This window comes from Brienomyrus brachyistius, chromosome 8, assembly GCF_023856365.1.
Source record: "Brienomyrus brachyistius isolate T26 chromosome 8, BBRACH_0.4, whole genome shotgun sequence".
Taxonomy (NCBI): domain Eukaryota; kingdom Metazoa; phylum Chordata; class Actinopteri; order Osteoglossiformes; family Mormyridae; genus Brienomyrus; species Brienomyrus brachyistius.
The window spans coordinates 19,874,653-19,897,593 of record NC_064540.1 but is presented as its reverse complement, the minus strand read 5'-3'; the positions used below and the strand labels follow the sequence as shown (position 1 = coordinate 19,897,593).

The 22,941-nt window shown below is 46.8% G+C and overlaps 3 protein-coding genes across 3 annotated transcripts; 2 read left to right on the top strand and 1 right to left on the bottom strand.

Annotated features, from left to right (window-relative positions):
* Positions 1–50: 50 nt before the first annotated feature.
* On the top strand, positions 51–4,175 carry LOC125747221 (probable transmembrane reductase CYB561D1). Its single transcript, XM_049022166.1, has 3 exons — positions 51–661; positions 1,429–1,466; positions 1,836–4,175. Exons 1-3 carry the CDS (start codon positions 487–489, stop codon positions 2,340–2,342), a joined length of 720 nt encoding a protein of 239 aa, XP_048878123.1. The 5' UTR covers positions 51–486; the 3' UTR covers positions 2,343–4,175.
* Positions 4,176–4,185: 10 nt separating this feature from the next.
* On the bottom strand, positions 4,186–16,674 carry zbtb40 (zinc finger and BTB domain containing 40). The gene is given in 18 exon segments (XM_049022167.1): positions 4,186–5,380; positions 5,646–5,860; positions 6,134–6,217; positions 6,320–6,479; positions 6,945–7,159; positions 7,250–7,414; positions 7,503–7,709; positions 7,839–8,192; positions 9,293–9,461; positions 9,538–9,671; positions 10,214–10,412; positions 10,906–11,039; positions 11,545–11,802; positions 11,804–11,962; positions 13,597–13,804; positions 14,970–15,103; positions 15,249–15,873; positions 16,567–16,674. Coding segments are annotated over 17 exon segments (3,609 nt in total). The 5' UTR covers positions 15,868–15,873; positions 16,567–16,674; the 3' UTR covers positions 4,186–5,185.
* A 1,407-nt stretch (positions 16,675–18,081) lies between these two features.
* On the top strand, positions 18,082–22,757 carry LOC125747208 (calglandulin-like). Its single transcript, XM_049022133.1, has 6 exons — positions 18,082–18,177; positions 18,369–18,401; positions 19,286–19,460; positions 21,715–21,859; positions 22,174–22,274; positions 22,542–22,757. The coding sequence occupies exons 1-6, from the start codon at positions 18,157–18,159 to the stop codon at positions 22,583–22,585; spliced, it is 519 nt and encodes a 172-aa protein (XP_048878090.1). The 5' UTR covers positions 18,082–18,156; the 3' UTR covers positions 22,586–22,757.
* Positions 22,758–22,941: the final 184 nt, after the last annotated feature.

Below are 22,941 nucleotides of genomic sequence, written 5' to 3'. Positions count from 1 at the left end.
CGCCATTAGGCGCTTCGTTCGGCGTGTGACGTCAGCGCGTCTTTTACCAACGTCACATGGCATCCCGGAAGTTCCGCATTTCCCTGCGGCAGGTGGACACATCGCAGAGGATTGTATGAAAGACCGGCGAATGGAACGGGCGGCTGGACATGCGCATATCCTCATCCCTGTGTTTTGGCATGAGTTTTTTTAAATAGGCCTATCAGTGTTTTATGCTAGCTAAAAGTGTTGTGAGTGTACTCCGTGCTACTTCTCCGGTTTGTTTATACATAATTCAGGGGGGTTCCGAAGCTTGACGTCAAAATTGCAGCCGGTATCAACGCTTAGTTACTTGTCAATACGCGCGGAGCCCTAGTCACGCTTGACGATGTCGTATGCATTAGTAATGTGAGGTTACCCATATCCAAGAAGCGAAGACGGCAAGGACACTCCTTGGGACGGTCGCCATGTGTGTACCGGTTGACCCTCGGTTGATAACATAGCCAGATGCGGTGCAGCATCGGGATGCGGTCGGAGGTGGAATACAGCCCAGTGGGCGAGGGACTGGGAATGAGGGAGTACTGGCTGTATGTGTGGATGCGCCGGGTTGCAGTGATCGCAGCGCACGTTATCGCCTTGGGACTTACCATACTTATGTCACTGCTGTCCCGACCAGGAACAAGTAAGTTTGCGTTTAACAAAACCCTAGATAAATTCGTGCTTATGGTTTGAGACCTAGTTGTGTTGGTAGTGGGTCTTATTTATATGTTAACACATTGTGTTTCCCGAGATGCACAAACTGTCGTTGTTTGTCGCCCTTGTTTGCATAATTTACATCCATTCCCCAGAGTTTCCGTGTTCCCCGTTTTTCCACGTCATTTATCTTAATTGGCTCTGTAGCCTAAAACAGACACATATTGGATTTCTTTAATCAAAATAAGCGAGTTAAAAATACCCTCTATCAATCTTATTTAATATAGAAGTAACCTGTTGGATTTACCCGGTATATACTTTCTAGGCAGTTTTCAGAATATTCCCTATGGCTAATGTGGGCGATCTTTTTTATCAACGCTAATTGGCCCGGGGGCTTTCAAAAGCTATTTTGTTCCAGGATGAAAAAGGACAGAACAATGCTCAGAGAAATACCCAGGCAGAGCCGAGCGTCTTCGGTACCGTCGGTGCCAAGCAGTAACAAAGAGCACCCATGTGCTGCCGCACGCCTACCACTGGCAGTTTCATCTTCACTGTTTCATGCTATTTGAAACGCTTAATGAAAAAGTTTCCATATAATTTATTTGGGTAAAACAGGGACGGAAGAGCTGACCCCCTAGCTCAGTGCTTAGCTGTTTGCGATAGGGTTTAAGTTGTGTGTGTGTGTGTGTGTGTGTGTGTGTGTATTGCATGTCTACTGAGTTTCTGTTGGCTTAATACTCTGGTCTTATGTTACAGGTCTTTTCTCCTGGCATCCAGTGTGTATGTCTGCAGCAGTAAGTATTCAAGCAAACCTACATATTTCTGCAAGATGTTGGGGGGTAATTTATGCTGACTTACTTTGGTGTGACTAGATGCCTCAGTGTAACAAGAACAGGGATGTCATTCCCTGTCAGTCATAGTTGCCACAGAGCACTGATTAGACTAGCAGTGACATAAGCTGGGGGGAGGGGGGCAAGGTGCATGTGACAGGCGGTTCTGACCCGACAGCATTGCTGAATGATGATGTGTCTGAGCGAATGTCCATCGTGTTCCAGGAGCATAACCAGAGAAGCACTGTAAGGAGAAGTAATGACAATGATAAGAATAACATCCCTGGTGACCAGGTGCCTGAACGTGCCTGAACGCCCTTCTCTCCCACGCAGTTCTGCCTGTGTATGACTGAGGGAATCCTTCTGTTCTCCACTGAGTGCACCCCCTTCTGCTTCAAGTCCCGGCAGGCCAAGGTGCGAATGCACTGGTTCCTGCAAGCCCTGGTGCTGGCAGGCGGGGCCGGCGGCCTAGCCTTTATGGTGGCCAGTAAATCATTGTCGGAGCGCCCCCACTTGACCACTTGGCATGGCTGGCTGGGTGCGAGCACGCTGGTGGCCACCGTGCTCCAGGCGGGCTGTGGAGTGGGGCTGCTGTTGTCGCCACGTCTGCGCCTGGGTACCGCCGTCTCACGCCTGCGACTCTACCACGCCACCTGCGGGCTGCTGGCCTACCTGCTGTCAACGGGCACCGTGGTACTGGCTGTCTGTAGCGACTGGTTCCAGGCCACCGTGCGCGGCCCGCCCTGGTACGCCTTCCTGCTGCTGCCGTTCTTCCCAGCCCTGGTGGTGATGAACCAGATCACCAATGCCTACCTGCCCAAGAAGAAGCTCTCTTCCTGATCTCACCCACCAACCCCCACCCCCCCCCCCCCCCAGAGTGAGGAGGCATGGACACTGCAAGCACATTCATTTTCAGGTCTCAGCGAACTTTTTATGCAATGGAACAGCTCACTAGCACTTTGTTGGAGCTGTTCCTCCCCCGACTTGGAGAGTTCCTCCCCTAGATGGTTCCTTCCCTTCTAGGATGAAACATCAAAATTGTATGGAATGAGTGGAAAGAAGCAGGTTTGGCGTTGTAGTCAAAAATGTTCTGAGAAGGGTTCTCATGCAGCGAGAGGCTAGATCTGCTGGCATTACATGAGGTGTGGGGGGCGGATCAGTCTCACGATGCTGTAAATGTCTCAGTCCCTGATGCATGGGCCTTGTTCCCCCTCACGTTAGATGGCGCGATGCTGAAATCTTGCTGCTGATTTTTCTGTAGCACATACTGTCAATGAACGTTTGAGGGGCATCTCCAGCGCTATGCGAGACCAACTGAACTGGACAACTAACCCCTGCGGAAAATCCTTGACGAAGCCTTTCAGAAACGATATACGTCGTAGGGAGCTGTGCTGTTCTGTTGGTTTTTCCTCCCGCGTGAAATATTTTAATCTGCCGTCCATTCAAGTTAAAGAATCCTGCTGCCCTGTGAGCATGCGTCTGCCCCCCATCCCACACCCACACACACACACACACACCCCCGGGAACAAGGCCATGCTGCAGAAAAGCTATTTTTAAACATTTTGTTGGAAGACTCCTGCGTGTGCCGTGGCGGAAACAATGCCGAGGGCATGTAACGGGGAGACAAAGGGGTTCGCGATTTTTTAAAGCCACCAAATATCGAAATATAATGAAGCACATGTACAGTACTGAGGTCCTGATGCAAAATCTTGTTTAATTGTATTAAGTTCTATATTTTTAGCTCCTGGGATCTTTACCAGTGGCTGCCGTGTGTGTGTGTGTGTGTGTGTGTGTGTGTGTGTGTGTGTGTGTGTGTGTGTGTGTGTGTGTGTGTGTGTGTGTGTGTGTGTGTGTGTACACATATATAAATATCTGTTGGATTACAGTGTTTGTGTGTGTGTGTGTGTGTGCTGGTTAGTCCTGCGTAATACTGTTTTGTTTTCTGAAATTAATGCATTACATCATTGATCAGGTTATCGCTAGGCCTAAGAGTGTAATTTTAGGTTTATTCTATATATCCTGTACATCTGACTCCAAGAACGTACCAAAACATCCATTGAGCCAGGTAACAAAGTTTTCTTTTTTTATTTTGTTAAACAGTGTGGCTTTAGGGAGAGACAGGGAAATTGGATTTTGGCAGGGACAGAAGGCAGGACTGGGACAGTCTACAGTCCTTTCCAGCACAGTATGGGTTCAATGATGTATTTCCATGGCAACAGTGAGAGTGAGTAGTTAGAGCATTAGGTGCATGGCGTGCGTGTGCATGTGTGACATCGTTACATCGCCCTGAAGAACAAAATGGAGACAGTGGGGGGGGGGGGGGGGGGGGTTGTGGTGGTAGTGTATACTGGGAGCACTGATGGAAATGGTTTGTCTGTTGTGAATATTACTCAAGGAAGGAAGGGTTCAGGCACCTCCAGACACAGTGGGCAATGCCATTCCAGGCCCAGTGGGGGGACCTCCTGACAAAGCGGGCGATACCATTCCAGGCCTAGTGGGGGTGTGGGGGAGACTGGGGTTACTAACCTACTCCTAGATTCCTGGGGGTTGAATCATTATGTTATGGGGGTCTATTTACTGTATTTACTATTTACTATTTACCACTGACAGAGGCCTCTATGGATTGCTGTGGGCAGCTTTGACTGTTGAATAAAAACCTTTGAAAAATGAAAAGCAGGGATATGTCCTTTGCTGTCTTTTGACAGTTTGGTGTATAATGACAATATTTTTATATTTCCTTTTGTTGAAGATCCTTGAGACACACAGAATCAGAATGAGGTTTAATTGCCAGGTATGTACACATACACACAGGGAATTTCTCCTGTTGCAATGAATACAGTGAGTTATGTCAGGCTAAAACAGCAATCGGCTTAAATCAGGAAAGGCAAGGCAGATTATTTCATACAGGCAATTCAAGGAGGAACATGGCATGATGAAAATAAAATGATATTCTGTTGCAATTGCTGATTTTAGTGGAAAAAAAATCAGGTAAGCTTAGGATGGTTTTTGTTTGCTATAGTTGAGTTTTAGGGACACAGCACCACCTAGTGATTTGACTGTGCAACAGCATGTCAGCATAACCAGACCTTCAGTCGCAGTGATGGGGGAGACCCACCATACAAATGGGAGGCTTCGGCACAGAACGGGACAGACAGTGTTATTTAAATTATTCATATTTATTTAAATTCTGATAGAAAGGTCACAGATCATGGCGCATTAAAATACAAATTAATAAATATTGGGATGGTTGGGGGGGGGGGTGAGAATGGATGTGTGAGTCCAGCAGAGAGAAGCAGCCGGGGGAGTTTCACAGAATCAGAAGCTGATGTCGCCCGATCGGGGGTCAGAGGTCATACCTGGGCTGGCCCACTATTTCAGAGGGTGACCGTGAATCCTGCCCATATGAAGCCACCTTCAGGGTCAAAGACCATCTTAGAGAAATGGCCCTTGATGTCCACACCCATCCCTGTGAGCGTGAGCACAAACCAGGGAAACAGTGGCAGGTGGGCGGAACACGAAGATAAGTTGAAGCAAAGCTGCACGGCTTTCTACAGTCAGTCAGCTTTACTACGCATATTCAGGGGGCGGGAAGGAACAGAGCACCCGGCCAATTCACCAATGACCAGTGACACCGTGGGTAGACTGGCCCAATGAGAAGTGCCGGGGAAACCAAGCGGCCAAGCTCACTGGCTCTCCCCGCAGATGAAGGTGACCGTGCCGTCCAGCAGATCCTCCATGTTGACTGCCACTATCTCAGAGCCTGCTGCCCCACCTTCTGTGTCTGTCAGCGCCACGTAGACCTGGGAGCCGCTAAGCTGCGATTGGTCCAGGGCGATTACCTGCTGCTGGCCACCGGGGGCCTCCTCGGCCTGGATTACCTGCACAGGTGAGAAACGCCTCCCCTGAATTTTCATTAGCTTCTACACAGTCACATGTAAACCCTTAAGTAAGATGGGAGGATCAGCCCAAGCAGTTAAGCCCAAGGTCCTGTGATCAGGATTTAACTTTTTTCATACACACTGTTATGGTTCACTTCTAGTAGAAGCTAATACTAGACGTAGCACTCTCTGCTATCCCGGAAGCACTTAAGAAAACTACTGGGAACTGAAGTTACGAGGCTACGAAAATAGGATTGTGGGTTACCATTTGGGTGGCAGAGACCTGGGATTCATCAGACAGTGCCTCAGTGTGGTGAGAGAGAAAGTGCTCCTGTAGCTCCAACTGTGAGGGAAAGAGCAGGTCGCAGTGTGCGCAGCCAAACAGCTCCCCCTCCTGGCTGAAGTGCTGAGCGCAGAGATGCTGCTGCAAATCGGCTGCCAAGGTGTAAGAGCTGGGGCAGTATGGGCACTGGTGGAACTCTGTACATCAACGTAATAGACAAAGGCACATGGTCAGCTGTGTGCTGTATCACAGATATACCTTCACTATTGAACTACACATATTCCATCCCATAGTGCAATATAAGGCCCCCGCGAAGTCTAAACCCCTTCCACAGCATGCAATAAGCCCCACCCATGTCATAAACCCCTCCCACATTTCACCTCCTCCCTTATCAGACAGATCCCACCCACACAACATAATCCCATCCCACATGCCAGCATCAGCATCTCCCCCTGAATGGTGCAGTTTACCCGAGTGCTTCTCCTTCTTATGGGCCAGCAGATTGTCCAGATCCGGAAAAGTATCCTTGCATTCCTCACATTCAAGCACGCCCTCTGGTGGATAGAAGAGGAGTCTGCAGACAGCACTAAACACACAAGAGCCCTGTTGGGCTGCACAAATGGCACGGTAGCCTGGTGGCCGAGAGAGAGGCCTACCTGGGTGCTCGGCACGCTGGTGCTTGAGCAGGCTGGTGCTGCTGGAAAAGGCCCGGCTGCAGGCCGGACACTGGAAGAGGGATTTGGGGCCCCGGCCGCTCTGGGCCCCAAGCACGTCGAGGTGTGCAGTGCGGTTGTGGTACCACAGACCGGAAAGTTGCTTCATGTAGCCATGGGACAAAGACAAATATCCACTTGAAGGAGCTTCCACAACTAGGAAACACTTCATATTTTATATGTACTTTAGGTTATTTGTTTAACTACAAACAAACAGGGTAAATTAAGTACCTATCTGGGGGTTATTCCACAAAGCAGGATTTCTTCATTAGCTAGGCTTAAGCCAAATGTATGGATTGTAAAATAGGAATGTCAGTTACCTCTCTTCCTATTGGCCAGTTTTCATGGTTGGCTTAAGTTATCCTGCTAACTGGGAAATCCTGCTTTGTGGAATAGCCCTCAAGTCTTTTGTGTATTCTCCAAATACAATCATATTTCATCTATTAGAAATATCTCATTATCCAGTACAAGGTCAGGCAGAGCCTGCAGCCTGATTCCGGAGGCACAGATCAGGGGAACACCCTGCACGGGATGAACACCTGAGGCCTGAGGCCACACTGATCCTAACCTGATATGCCTTGTGGCAAATCTTGCAACTGTAGGGCTTGCCCCCGACGTGGGAGACCATGTGCTTCTCCAGCAGGGCGGCGCTGTTGAAGATCTTGTTGCACATGTCACATCGGTGGTACTCTTTGGGGTGGCACTCCTGAATGTGCTTCCTGTGCTCCTCCAGAGAGGAAAAGCTCATCCGGCACTTCTGACAGTCATGAGGGTCAGCAATGTCTGGGGAGGGTGGGTGGAGATTCTGATAAACCTGATTATCTGCCCCAAGACAACAGGAGATGAGTACAAGCAGGAAATCATGTGACTCACTGTGGAAGGTGTGCAGGTGCACGGACAAGCCATTGGCCTGGCTAAAGCCCTTGCCACACTCGCGGCAGACATAAGGCTTGTCCCCGGTGTGCGTACGCACGTGCCGCGTCAGCTCTATGGACTGGGCGAACAGCGCCTCACAGTACTGGCAGGCGTACATTTTACCTGGGGGCGGGGGAGAAACAAGTATGTTGGCGGCCATCTCCCAGGTAACCTTACGCCAAGAAGCAGCAGCGCCCCCTGGTGGCCGTACCCTCAGAGTGCTTTTTCTTGGTGTGGTAGGAGAGTGCGGCGGCCTGGCTGAAGCTCATGTCACAGTGTCTGCAGCGGAAGGGCCTCTCGCCCGTATGCAGGCGCTGGTGGTTCTTCAGGGATGAGTTGGCGGCAAACTTGGCGCCGCACTCCTTGCACGCATATGGCTTCTCATCAAAGTGGTCGGTACGCTTATGGTACAGCATGCCTGTGGGGGGGGGGTTGATGATGAGCAGTACATAAGCATTTATCTAAGTCAGGTCATCTCCCACCATTAGGGGGTATCAGGGATATTAGCATCTGACATGAGAGCGGCTCTAGAGTGGCGACCGCAAACCTGAGGGGTGGGCGAAGGTCTTGCCGCAGAGGTCACAGGACACCGACTCCTGCTTCCTCCTCTTCCGGCGGGGCTGGTCCTCGTGCGCCTCCGCCAGGTGCTGCTGCAGGGCATGGGGCGTGGCCAGCTCCAGGGCACAGCGAGGGCACCGCTGGCTGGCCTCCTGCGAGAGGCGGCAGCGCTTGCGATGCACCTCCATGCGGCAGCGGAAGGCGAAGGCCTTGCCACACCACTGGCAGAAGCACTGCTTTGCCGCTGCCCGCTTCCTGCCGGCCTTGGGCTGCTGCACGTCGCCCGCCTGTGACTCCGCCTCCTGGGAGGGGTCGGCCGCATCCTTCAGCTCCGCCTCTTCCCCTGGGAGTGTCGTGAGTTAAGACATGGCAGCTCACCAGTAGACCGCCTCTAGATCACATCTCAAACTGTACTAGCCTTCAGCTAGTTAGCATGGAAGAGGATTAGCAGGTGCTGAAATGTATGAACATAGAGGGTCGTTGCATGTAAATGAGCAATGTGGTAGCCTTTGTGCACAGTAAATTAAGTACATTAATTTAAATCAAATTAATGACAAAGACAGGTTATGTTACTCCAAGAGGCTAAAGGACACACAGCTTATAGTCATCTACTGGCATTTCTCCACTGGCAACCGAAGAGGTTCCAGCTCGCGTCGGTTTTCCACTGCAGGAGGGTCGGCTCAGTAAAGGCGTTGCCAGGTTGCTGCCATGAGCGAAGAGATGCTTTAGTGTTCACATGGTGTACGTGGTGGTTCACTATGTGTTCATTTCCGCTAGCATGACTGTGAGAAGCTCCACCTTATGGTAATTCCACTAGCATCAAACGTTAGTGGAATTAACATTACGAACCCATTCCTTTCAGCTGTTCTGTAGTACTATTTAAAGTAGATGGTTTGAAATTTCCCAAGCGAACGGGAATCCGCTGGTACTCTGCAATGTGCGATACTACTAATCATAAATAATATATAGAATATTCCCTTCTTTTCCTTCGGATAATTCATGCATATTGAAGAAGAATACAGGTTTTGACTAATCAATGTGATGCAGTCCGCTTGGTTTGATCATGTTTTCAGCCCTGCAGGTAGGTAGCACAATAAGCAGGGTCATCTCGGTGTGGATAAGACCTGCATAATTTACAAAGGAAAAACGTCAGTTTGCGGGACGCCTCGGTTCCTAGTGACACTGGAAAAGCACCAGATGGCTGACCTGTCATTATTGGGCACATCCGTCACCATAGTCGTGCTGTGGTGATGTTCAAGTTCCACTTTGCACTACTGACAGATTACTTCATTTTCATTCACTTTTAATGTGAAGTGCTTCCACAGATGAAATTCTGATTGATGCGTTTTTTTCTTTTCCCAATCGAATTTAATGCTGTAATAGTGACTGCTGTAAAATACATTAGCATTTATCAGCCAAGGGACAGGCAGCCACATGACTCACCGGCGCGCTCCAGGTCCTGGAAGAGAGGCTCCAGCAGCGGCAGGCCCTGCCGGTTGAGGGACAGCAGCCTGCAGAAAGTCTGCGCGCAGAGCTGCTTCTGCTCCAGCACTCGGACCAGGACGTCACCCACAGATAGGCTCCCCTCCTGGGAACCGCAGGCGCTGAGAAACTGCAAGGGTGAGGAACAGTCAGGCTGCCGGAGGGGTCTAGGAGGGGGACGAGCGTCGCTAACATCGCAGGCATACCTCGGGGATCTCCTCTGGGGGGTCCTCGGCCGCCCGCAGCCCTGCCTCCAGAGTGGCCAGTTGCCCCGGGACCTGCAGGATCAGGGTCTTGTGCTTCAGCAGCAGGTCAACATGAAGGCTTTCTGGGTCCATCGCTGAAAGGAGGAATCAGAAGCATTAATTCCCCCCAGGTCTTTAACCTGTGGACTCCAACCTTTTTTACACGGACAATGATCTAGGGAGGGCCAGAGTAAAATCTGTCAATAGGGGTGGGGGGGGGGGAGTAAGGTTAGGATTCACATAAATATGCTGCCTGTGGCCACTGGCAGCTCGTGGTCGACACGTCGGTGACCACTGTATTAATGCACTCACTGTACGCTAATAATGTTAGCTAGTAAGTTGATGATGCACAGTGAAGCATGCTAATTTATGCAGCAACGTGAAGGTGACGGCTGATTGTTTATATCGACTAGGAATGTGTGAAAGATCGACCTGTTGACTGGGACCGACTGGTTGGCGACCTCTGCTCTAACCGATACTGGCACTTTCAGTAGTACTGCTAATTCTGCTTAGAATAGAGTAGTACTTGTAGTACAGCTCATTAAATGGCGGTGATTTAATCTCTAATTATACTCTTTCCAGCCAACCTCCATGTGGCCATTGCTGACCTCAGCCTGACCTCAGCACAGAAACCCACCACCCTGAATGAGCCTCTGTGCTCCTGGCTGCTCCCGGACCTCCTGGATGAGGAGCTCCAGCGAGGCGTCCTGTGCCGCTGCCCTGAAGAGCAGCCTCCACACAGACAGCGATGAAAGGCGGCTCCCCTCTAGGGCCTCAGACAGTAGCCCATCCAGGCACTGAACGCTGCTGGGCTGCTGAAGCAGGTCCTTGACACGCTGCAAGAAAACGGGCAACACAGGAAAAATGCGGTCAGACCGAAGGAGCACAGGCAACACTGAAAGACCGCACTCATGCCAAGGGAGCACAGGCAACACAGGAATAAGATGGTTACTCTGAGGGAGCACAGGCAACACAGGAAGAGTACTGTCACACTGAGGGAGCACAGGCAACAAAGGAATAAGATGGTCACTCGGAGGGAGCACAGGCAACACAGGAAGAGTACGGTCACACTGAGGGAGCACAGGCAACACAGGAAGAGTACGGTCACACTGAGGGAGCACAGGCAACACAGGTCACACTGAGGGAGCACAGGCAACACAGGAATAAGATGGTCATTCGGAGGGACCACAGATGACACAGCAAGAACTCAGTTTAAGAGCGCAGGCAACACAGGCTGTTTTCCAGCTGCCACTTGCTACATATTGCAGCATCACAACACTTCACAACATTTCACACATAACTATCATCATTCTTGGTAACAGTTGCTACCTCTCTCTCTTCGGCAAGGAACCCCATCATGGTCTCCAAGCTATGCAGTAGCAGCTGAGGGTCAGACACAGTCTGCAAAAGTCTTCTGCGGTACCTCCTCAAGAGCTCAGACCCATCTGATTCCTCCTGGTCACCTAGCAACATAGATGCCCACACATCATCATTCACATGCATGGCATACATGTAACTGATGTGTCGATGGGCTGCTTTTACTTCACTTTACGGGGCGTCTAATTTAAATATTTCATGACGGTAATAGGAAATAACCAGACAGCATGACTGCTCAGCTGGAGAAGCAGGAAACTGACCCCTGCTTCAGTTCGATCCATGATATGGTGCCAATTCTACTCTCATTCCCTATGCTGAAGTGTCCAGCTCATGTTTTCCTACTTGCCATCTCACCCAGAGACCACATTGCAGTTTTCCCCACATATGTAGATAAGTATCCATGATCAGCCTTGTGCCCTGTGTTTTCTGGGATAGGTTCTCAGCTCCCTGCCACTCTGTACTTTATAAGCAGTTATGGAAGATGGATGGAAAGCCTGGATCTACATAAAATATTTTATGATGTAATATTCATAGTTGCATTACTGCTCTTCATTGATGACACAGATTATTTTTGGGCTCCTGCTAGGCCACCTGTGGGGTCCTCCTGGGGCCAGATGCAGGCTAGGAGACCTTGCAGCTTGGGACTGCTGTCTTGGAGCTCTTGTAGCAGTAGCATGAGATCGCCCTCAGTCAGGCCTGCTTCTGCTTGGCCCACGGCTGCCAGCAGGCATGTGGCCACCTCACGGGGGGGTCCCACTTCTGCAGCACTCAGACACCACCTGGGGCAGGGCACAGATGGGGTCTCACTGCCGCTTCTGTACTGCGCCAAAGATGTCGCAGGTTCATGCCGATGTCACCTTCACCTCTGTGATGCGTCCCCCTGCGCAGCGTCCTGCAGCCGCCGTCAGCCGATCCCCCAGGGACTCCATGTCAGCCAGGGTGGCGGCCAGCTCCTCTACATGCTCCAGCAGCACAGAGCCACACCCCGGCCTCTCCTGATCGATCACATCTGTCGCATGAACACAAGAGGGCGCTCAAGTAGGGCGCCAGACCGCCTCATCAGTTAAAAGGACATTCTTTCCCATAAATGAGTGTCACGTGTGGCTGTTCAGCAAACCGACACTTGGCAGTGTGAGCGGCTGGGCCCAGGAGCTGTAATTTAGTTCGGGGGGCCGGTTGTTCCACAGGATGCGAGACTCTCAAGGTCCTTAATCTCAGTGAAGCCAGAACCTCACCCAGGTTCGGAGTTGGAGCTGCTGTACGACTCCCATCAAGTGACACTATGGTGACTGACCTGCTTGTGCCACCCGGATTCAGACGCCTCGACCACCCTGCCAAGCATGTGATTAGCGCTTCCAGTGCATATATTTACATACTTATGAGAGCTAACATATCTAAACACACCTAAAACCCAAATACCGTATTTTTCGGACTATAAGACACACATTTCTCCCCAAAAAATGGGGAGAAAAATGGGGAGAAATGCGTCTTATGGTCCGAATATTGCTCTGCTCACATGCTTTAACCCTCTGGGGTCGAGTGCATTGTTGGCGATGCAGCGCACTTTTCACGTCTATTTCAGTTTATATCTCTCTGAAATCTTAATGTAGAATCATGAAAAAAAGCTGGCTAAATCCGTAATCTCTCTTCTTTTCAAAACGTCCATTGTCAGAAGTATTAACGTTTCTAAAATTAGGTTAAATCGGCAAAAAATGAAACCATGTCACCTTTCATTGTTTTACCTGCATCAGGGCGTGTAGTACCGCCCTCACCTGAAGATCGCTATTCACATTCTAAATAGCCGCATTAGCGCGTATTCAAATCGCATTCGCATGGTAATTTGCTATACGACGCAGCGGTGAAACGCGATCCAGATACATTCCCATCAGCGCCATAAAGGGGGGAGGGATGTGGCCAGGTGTCAAAGGTTCATTCGTACACATGAATGTCTATCCTATTTTGTTACTGAAGTGTCTCTTGTTTTTTTGTACTTTTATTGGTTTTTACTGACTTTGTTAATGACAGTGATAATGGTTCTTAATGCTGCTGTTGACTGCTGTTCATTTTACATGGTTGACATAAAATATTTTAGGACACTATTTGGTTCAGAATCTGTTTTCTTCATTTCCCGCCTCTAAAACTAGGTGCGTCTTATGGTCAGAAAAATACGTTACATGTTTTTGCAACAAATGACACTAAAAGGTAACATCACTGTATACTGGTTAACACACCGCTAGCTATGGATGGAAGGAGAATTGGGTCTGGACCCTCCAAATGGTTTAAGTATCAGATGGCTGATGCTGAGATAATTTAAGGGGTTTCGTTAACCCGGATCCAGTCACCCCGGATAGGGGATTTAAGAATAATAAACCAAGCAGAAAATACAGACAATATCATCTCGCTGGTCTGAAGGACCCATAGTTTAAAAACCTAACGTGACAGGAGGAGAGTTCAGGTCCAGAAAGTAAAAATCCAGACCATGATTCGCTTTTAACCAACCAGTCAAGTATAAAGAGTCACAGTCAAAGAGTACTCAATTGGTTGGTTGAAACCAAATCTTAGTCTGGATTTTTACTATGTGGATCTGAATTATCCACTGCAGAGAAGGAGGTGACAATGTCACTCTGGGTCTGCACTGCTTACCCGAATCCTTGATGGTGGTGTCCTCCTCTTCCTGGTGTCCTGCCTGGCCCTCCAGCACAGCTCCCAGCTCCGGCCGGTGCTCCCTGAGGAGGCTGAGCAGCAAGAACAGCGTGTGGGCCGACAGGCCTCCGCCCTCCGTCACGCTGTGCAGGAGCCTATGGAAGGCGCTGGGGCCAGGGCAGCCTCCTCTGCAGCATTCTAAGATCACCTGGGAAGAAGGGAGGCACAGCACAGAGTGATCAAGACATTATGTACGTGATTTGAGACTTTTAGCTTGACAAGGGTCATAGAAAATACAGGGTACAAGACAAGGGGACACCCTGGATGGGATGCCAGTCCATCACAGGGCATGAGGCAGGGGGACACCCTGGACGGGATGCCAGTCCATCACAGGGCATGAGGCAGGGGGACACCCTGGACAGGATGGCAGTCCATCACAGGGCACGAGGCAGGGGGACACCCTGGACGGGATGCCAGTCCATCACAGAACATGAGGCAGGGGGACACCGTGGAGGGGATGCCATTCAGTTACAGGGCACTTAGCAGGAATAACCCAGGATGGGAGTCCACCCAATTGCAGGACTCACACATAATTCACTCACATATGCAGACCTACAGACACTCTGGTAACTCCAATTAACCTCAGCATAATTTTGGACTGTGGAGTTTGGAGGGGAAACTTCACGAGGACACAGGGAGGACATGCAAACTCCACAAACATGGAGCCACGGCAGAGAATCATTCCCCATCTCAGGTGTGAGGTGACACTGCTGACGACTGTGGCACCGTGCGGCTCTTGTTTTGCCATCACATTTTCTTTTAATTATTAATTAATTAATAATTATTATAATTAATTAATCTTTTAACACTAATAGCAGTTAGAATTTCTCCATGGTCCTTCCAAGTATGTAAGCATTTACAGTGGACAGTTGCTCAGTTATCTTTATTATCTATATTAATAAAGTGATGATGATGATTATTATTCATTATGCTACTAGTTAAAACAGATTGATGTAGTCAGTACGCATTGCCTAATTTATGCATTTTTATTATTTTATTTTGTTAGCATGTGTTCACAATATTAATATTAATGAAGATTTCAGTTTTGAAATAGATCTGCCCCCAGCTCAACCTACCCCTCCCCCCCTCTGTTTTTTTCCTTCACCTGTCCCCCCTCCAATTGCTTCACACCCCACTGGGGGAGGACCCCACAGTTTCAACACCTCTTCTCTAGAATAATAATTTCTATTTAAAACATGCACACAGTTGATTAATAAAAGGCTATTGATACAAAACAATGGTGTACTGATTAATATTTACTTTGGAAAAGCTTGTTGAGATGCAACCCCAAGCCCTCAGAACCCCACGCTTGCCTTCTTCTCCACACCCGGAATGCCTTCCCACATCTCGGCAGCCTTCACCCACAGCTGGACATCCCCAATAATCCTGGCGATCTTGTCCTGGCTCTGTGTCAGAAGCTCCAGGTTCTCAGAGCTGTCCTGCAAGCCTGAGAGGAGAAGGAATGAGGAGACTGCACAACGCATCAGATAGAAAGAACACAAACAGTGCATCTGTGGAAAGCAGAGAAACACACTTCAGTTCGTCAGCAACTGCCACAAAGACTGGAGACGAGGCATGCAGCCCTCGCTTACCTGCTTTCTCCGTGGCTTTTTGGTGAGCCGCTTCAGAGAAGGAATCCTGAGGAGGGCTGGAAAGCATCTGCTCCACCTGCTGGGACACTTTCACAGCACCCTGTACCTCTGACTCCACAACCCCTAACTCCCTCTGTGCTAGGGCTTCCAAAATTCCTGGGTTCTGTCTTTGGTTTGGGTCAGACACTGCAGGGGAGGCCCCCTGGTTCCCAGTAGACGTCGGCTGCATTTTGACCAGGGGTGGTGCTGGAGCTGTGGCTGGCTGCCTCATGAGGCTGGCCAGGATGTTCTTGCACCCAATGGCCACATCGAACATCTGCAGGCTGTCAGCTGCGGCAATGACCCGGGTGAAGTTGTGCTTGCCAGGTGGCAGCCTGCCTGTGTAGGCCATCTCCAGGAGGCTGGAAAACTCCTGCGAGGTCACCAGGGCGGGGTCTATGGAGACACTGTCCGAGCTTTCCAGCAGGGACTTGAAGAGCAGGCTGGAGGCAGCTAAAACTAGCTTGTGGGCCCGGTGGGGAATATCACCCACCAAGATGGTGCAGTCACAGAACTGACCCTCCTTGCGCAGGGCATGCAGCTGTTGCATCAGCTGCCTGTTGTAGTTGGGCAGTTCCATTGATACCTGCACAGCACAGAGAGATAATGCTTAAATCACACTTTCTGAAGCGGCAGCAACACGACTTCGGATAATGGGATCAAGAGTGAGCATGTCTCCTGTTTGCAAAAAAATTTAAAAACGCTACAGTTTCTCATCATATGACGTTCATATGACAGAAGGCAATATTGTTCAAAAAAGTGATCAGGAACAACAGCTTTTTCAAAATTTTATTAATAATCACAAGAAATATCCACAATATACAAGACGAATACATAAACTGGATATCTGATCCAGTATACGCTGGTCACAAATCAAATAGTACCTTCATCTAATCTGTTATATGTACAAATTCGGTTAATATAGTCAATTTTCTACCAAACAAGTAATACAATTACTATAAATATGCAGTCAATTAACAATAAAATGTCTTAAAATTAATTAATCGACGGTACTGTATATCAGCTAGGTCGTTAGCTGCTATTTTCAATAAAAACCCACATCATTATTAAAGCTGAGTACTATTTTAAAGTTAGTCAAACAGTAATAAATACTGAATAAACACATAAATCCGATGCCCGTCCCTTAAATTACAACAGTCCAGAACGGGCTACAGACACGACATTAAAGCTTAAAACTCATGTGTGACTCTGTCCAGCAGCACCACAAGCTGTATAGATCCACCCTCCACCACACAATCTGAATTTCTGCTTTCTTTACCTTGATTCTTATTCAAATAATCCAGCTCTTTATTTAAACTCCATGGGCGGACAAAAATAATGGAGAACAATAAAGATACCGCATTTTGAACATGGCGACCCCGTTCCCCAGGAAGGTGAACACTGCGCAGCCGCAAGCACAGCCACGTGGTCTAGGAAGTCATGTGACCCGGCAACTTTTTTTTTTTTTTTTCAATTTTCGGGAATTTTACCAGTGATGGTGACCGAACTTTCGCCTCACCGTGATAGCCGTGATTAGTATAAACTAATGGTGATACCTCGGTGTATGAACTGAAATGTGTCATTCGAGTTCCATCTGAAATTTTAAAGCGTGGTTCGGCATTTTTTTTATCTCCCATCATTAACCGCAGTAATTAACTCTTCTGTAATTGTGAAACTGTACTGTTGTTTTTGTTTATTTCAATTAGTAAAACGTCCGTGGTTTTCTGTTTGAAATGCACCCATAATATGTAGACGATACACAGACTTTGGCAGCACTTCTCCAATAATGGTATCTGGTATTCGTTTTTTTTAATTTGTTTCAGTGATAATAGTTTTTAAAATATTCAAAGCTGCCCCAGAATAAGTGGCGATAAAACAACAAAAATCAAATATAAAGAAATAAAATTCGTTTACAATCGAATTAGTTTTAATAGAATTGTTTAATAATTTTCTTAGTTCTTGAATGATCTTACGCCACCATTTTGAGAATTTCTGTAATTTGCCCCTTTAGAACTAAATTCGTGAATATATGTCCTGGTAGGCTAAAATACATAAAATAAAATACAGCATGCTTTTGCGCTACTACTTTACAACAAGGCTCCCTTTTGTCACTTGTAAATGGTAGTAACTCATTAATAAAAAGAAAACTGTGTTATAACTGTTTTTAAAATGGTCTGTTACAACCTAATTAACAACCAGATTATAAACCATTCATAAACTCTTTATATGGTTGGCTTTGTTGTAAGGTGACCTTTTTGCTAACTGAGATAGTCTTCCTATATAGACTTGCAGTCCTGTCTTTAAGCGTATCTCACTCGTCCTGCAGGACCTGCTTGCACACCATCCTGGTCCCTTATTAGGTGATTTGTGCCGCGGAGATTCACATGGGACAGACGCGCACCTGTTGAGTAGGGCAGTTGTGAGCACTTATCCATCTTCAGGGGGGTTCCGTAGTTGTTTACCGTAATCCACAAACATCTGATAATGAAAACACTTTGTGGTGAACGTACACTTGAGCCAAGGGGGTTTATGTTATAACGTCTCTTATTAACTATCGGAGTTTATATGTTATAGTGATATTGGTGTGCGTCTATAAACTTTTCAGAAATGCTTATTATTACTCATATGGAGAATAACTGCTGTCAGCTGAAGTTACACAAGCACCCTGAACTCTGAAGTTTTTTATTGGTTTCAACCTTGATTTTTTTTTTATTATTATTAAATACATTTTCAGATGGCATTTTCAGATGGCATGCGATTCACCATTAAGATGTTATAGCCAATAATATGTATAAAACATTGTTAATAGACGTTTCACTTGACGAGTTGTAGTGAAAACCAGCAAGCGCATCGCATTCACTCTTTTAAGATGCGGGATGAGGCACATAAGGTACGACAGCGATACCCCCACGACGACACGTCCATCTGCAGAGCACCATTCAATTTCCACCAAAAATAGGACCGCATGCGCCTAAATGCCATAAAAGGCTTATGCAGATACAAAACCCCATAGGGAAATGTCAGTCTCTCAAAATGCACAACAGAAGTTTACTTTCTGACCGATATTCACTGCTTTGGTAGAAGGTCATTGCAGTCCGAGGCTCTGACGAGATGGTAAGTGGGCTGCCTTATTTTATATATGTTTGTTTTTTTTTGTAAACCTCCGCATCTTGGTATATTACAAATTATGTAAAAAAGTCATTTTGTAAGGGCATTTATTTGTAATGATATAATATATGCTGTATACAACATATAACACAAAGATTGACAAGTTACCAAGTGATCGAAAGTTAATAATCCGAGTAGAGTGTTTTAATCGTGGGGATTTTGCAGATGTAAAAGCATGCAGCTTCCGGCCGTAGCTAGAATTTTGCCGACCGGACCCCCGGCGGTAGATCCAGTGCCCCCTAAATGGGCATCAGTCCGACGTCCTTGATGCAGCTAATTTTCTTTTTTGTTTGATTGTCCAGGATTTAAAATTGACTTGCTGCACAACTTGTCTTCACCTGATGAGAGCAGAATAGCAGACGCAGGCATTTCTACAGAGAATAACTTATGCTTCATAAACAAAATGAATGCAATCAATATCTAATTAAATACTTGAAGAGAAAATGATTAGTTAATGTATGATACTTTCTTATAATTGCTTTTTAATTACCATAATACTACGTGCTGAGCGTACCACGCAGATAACCTTAACTTACCTGTGTATTTGCACCTGTGCAAATTATACCTTATTGCTCAGCTTACAATCGAACTGTCATTTATTTGAAATTTTAAAAATCAGACTACTGATTTATTTCTTAATTATGGAACTTTCACTTTAATATTTGCCAACATTTCCAAATACACCCTTCCATCTTGGAGAGGATGCCAGTCATCCGCAAAACATACATATAGTGACATACACGATTCATGGAGGGCAATGTAAAAACATTTAAACCGCATGTCATTCTCTGGTGATATTTAGAGGAACATACCGATGTCTTGGTTCGTAGGCGAGCACTTTGACCCAAGAGCAGATCGCGGAGTATAAAGGGGTGTTTGAGATGTTCGACGAGGAGGGCAACGGGGACGTGAAGACGCAGGAGCTGGAGCGCCTCATGAGCTTGATGGGGATCAACCCCACCAAGCGCGAGCTCAGTCAAATGGCCAAAGACGTGGACAAGGACGGTGCGTTTCCCCACGGGGGCTCAGGTCACATCACACGCAATCCGTATAGTGTGGTGTAGCAGAACAGCTGGAGGTTGTACTTTAAAAGGAAAATAACGATTAAACTACAACAAATCAGCATGTTCAAATATGTAGCCAACTCACATCGAACTTATAACTGAATAGACAACATATAACCAACCCGTACCGAAATATATAGACATATGTTTCTATGTCTCATAATCAAGCACATAGCGAAATCGATGCATATAAAGAGACATATATCTATAGTCACGGAACGAATGACGTATGGGCGTAACATGCATCTACGAGACAAATTCTGAAAACATACTGACAGAAGAGAAATTCTTTAAGTATTTAATATCTTGTTTGCAAAATATCACCATATGATAATGATAAGTCCCTTCTGGATCCTAAACGTACACATGGTTGTGGTAATGTAAGCGAAATCTGTCACTATAGCAACTGCCATTGACTGTGACTGTTGCCTGCAGTGATGTTTAAAATAGCCGTCACCCCTAAACTTGTAGATTGAAACTGGTGAAGCCTTAGGTATCCGGAGAAATATCCTTCAACTAATTATCCAGTCCAGGGTTGCAGAGAGCCTGAAGCACATCGCAGGAAGCGCAGGTCACAAGGCAGGTGAATACGACAGGCAGGATGCCAACTCGTCACAGGGCACACACACAAGTGAGTTTCCAGTTCACCTAATCACATGTCTTAGGAGTGTGGGAAGAAACTGGAGTCCGTTAAAGAAAGCCATGCAACACTACACACTGAGCCACTGGGAAAGCCTTCTTGTTGGAGGAACAGTGGATAATAATGTAGCCACCTTCTAAAATCCATAAGCGCCAGTCATATTTATGCAGTTAGACTTCAGTTCTGGCTTTACTTTAACCATCTTTCCGGACACTTACCTTGTATTGGGAACTACATGAATCACTTTTCACGCATTTCAAATGACCACATTGTGTATCATTTAATGGCCTCGCGAATCAATATACGAGAACTAAATAAGAGGATGTGAACCAAAAAGCGGGGTAACATAATTTAAGGTAGCCATCACTCGATGAGAGAAGGTGACTCGCACCTACAGGTTTTGGGGTCGACACCTGCCCTCACTCTGTGCGCGTGGACTTTGGACGAACTTCTTTTGTCGTTTGCATTTGCTCTCACAGTCGAAAAGCATGCAGTCGTGTCTCTAAATAGAGTGTGACTGTGAGTGTATGCATGTATGTTCCCTGCAATGAACTGAAATCCCAACTAAGAGTGTAGTTGCAGGCTGGTAGTGCCCCTGTACTGAGGAAGATGTTGGAAGATGGACGATTATTTGAGGAGAAAAGGCAGGACCATTTCCTTTCCGGAAGGGTCTTTTGCATAGCGGAAATGCATAATATGTAAATTCCTCTAAATAATACAACCTCCAAATTAAGCAACACATTTGTTCACATGATATGGTAGCCTGTTTGATAAAACATTTGTATCGATCTCATTAAATTAGTTAAGACTGCACCGTAAATGCAGTCAAATCAACTTTACAAGATATTAATGCACAGTAAGTACTGTAGCATATCAAACACAATTAAACGGAGTACTCTGCCAGACATTCATATTATTTTTTTTCCAGGTATGCTGAACTGAGTTCATGTTAGTCAGCACTATGGTAGGACTTGAACCCCATTCTCTCTCACCGAAGGCAGCAACATAAATGATCAAAAATGTTTCTGTCATTATGAATACATAGTATCATTCTATATACAGCACCAGTCAAATGTTTGAACACACCAAGCTGCCTATAAAGGAGAATGATAGAGCGTCACGTCACATGACCTGGTTATCTGACCAAAGCACCATAGAAATGGTTTTGGAGGAGTTTGACCAGAGAGTGAAGGAAAAGCGGCCAATGAGTGCTCAGCATATGTGAGACCTCCTCCAGGGCAGCTGGAAGATCATCCCAGGAGGCCACCTCATGAAACTGACATGGAGGAGAAAATAGGGTTAAGGGCCTTGCTCAAGGATCCAATGGTGGGATCATTCTGCCGACCAAGGGATTTGAACCGGTAGCTTTCCGAGTCCCAATCCAAAGAACACCCCCCCCCCCCCAACAAATGAATCATTTTTAATATTTTAATGCATTTTTTTGTCAGTGCATAATTCCATGATGTTTTACAGTTGTGACATCTCTATAATTATATAAAATATACCTTTCTATTGGTAGGTGTGTCCAAACTTTGCATATGTATTGCCTTTACAGGTAAAGGCATTTTCAACTGTGAAAGGTTCTTGGGCCTAATGGCACTGTACCACGAAAGGACCAAGAACCAGGACGAGGAACTCCGGGCAGCTTTCAGAGTTTTTGACAAAGAGGCCAAGGGATACATCGAGTGGGACACACTTAAGTATGTCAGTGGACGTCTTCACTCTCATATTGTTTAATAATTGATCGCATTGTATCGGGCTGGGGATGCTGAGAGTGCGTTTAATGGCCGGATGGCTATGGACCACACTGCGATAAGCCTTTCCGATGAGCCAAGGACCATTTGCCTGTGGGTAAGAGGCTATTAGCAGATGCTACATCAGCACAGCAGAGCTAATAATATCTACCTGACAAATGTTTTGGACACAGAGCAGTGGAGAGGCTAATGGCTCAGGTGGGTACTGTGTTTTTCCAGGGATGATTCAGGTTGGTTACTGGCTCTCGGTGACATTTCAGGTACGTCCTGATGAATGCCGGGGAGCCCCTGAATGCTGAAGAGGCAGAGCAGATGATGAAGGAAGCCGATAAGGATGGCGACGGAACCATAGATTATGAAGGTAATGAAGGCAGATGAGTTTGCCATCTTGATCTTTAGAACATCTATTTCAGCAATAGGTGGAGAAATGAGGCATGGAAACCCAGTGACTGGGATTATTGTACAGTGTCATTGGTTTTACCCAGCAGGATGCAATAAATTAACCAATGGGAAGTGAGATAAACCATTTGCTCCTAGGTAGTGCTTCTTTCTCCTTAACTTAATAGCCCAATTTAACCCGGACCTTTTTTTTCAGCGCAGTTAATAAAACGTTTGATTTGCCCCCTAGAGTTTGTGGCTATGATGACTGGAGACTCTTTCAAGATGAACTGACGGGAAGGGCGAGAGATGCCCAGAGGGGTCTTCATGGATACTTTAGACTCTGCAGTCTGCACGCCCACATCGTGCCTGCAAAGACAGCATTTTTTTTTTGCCTCTACTGGACATTCTTCTCCCCTATGATTGGCTCACGCACCACATTTGCACACAAGCTCAGCATGGTTTAACAGAGGTGAATTGTTTTTTTTTTTCCTGACTCATCTTGCTTTCAATAAACATTAAGACCATGTTCAATGTTTTCAGAAAACGTTACACAGAATTAAAAATAGTAAATGGGGAATCTTGCATTCATAACTTGGAAACAATAAAAATCTATCTTTTATCGCTGTGAGCTACTTGCAGGGTGACTG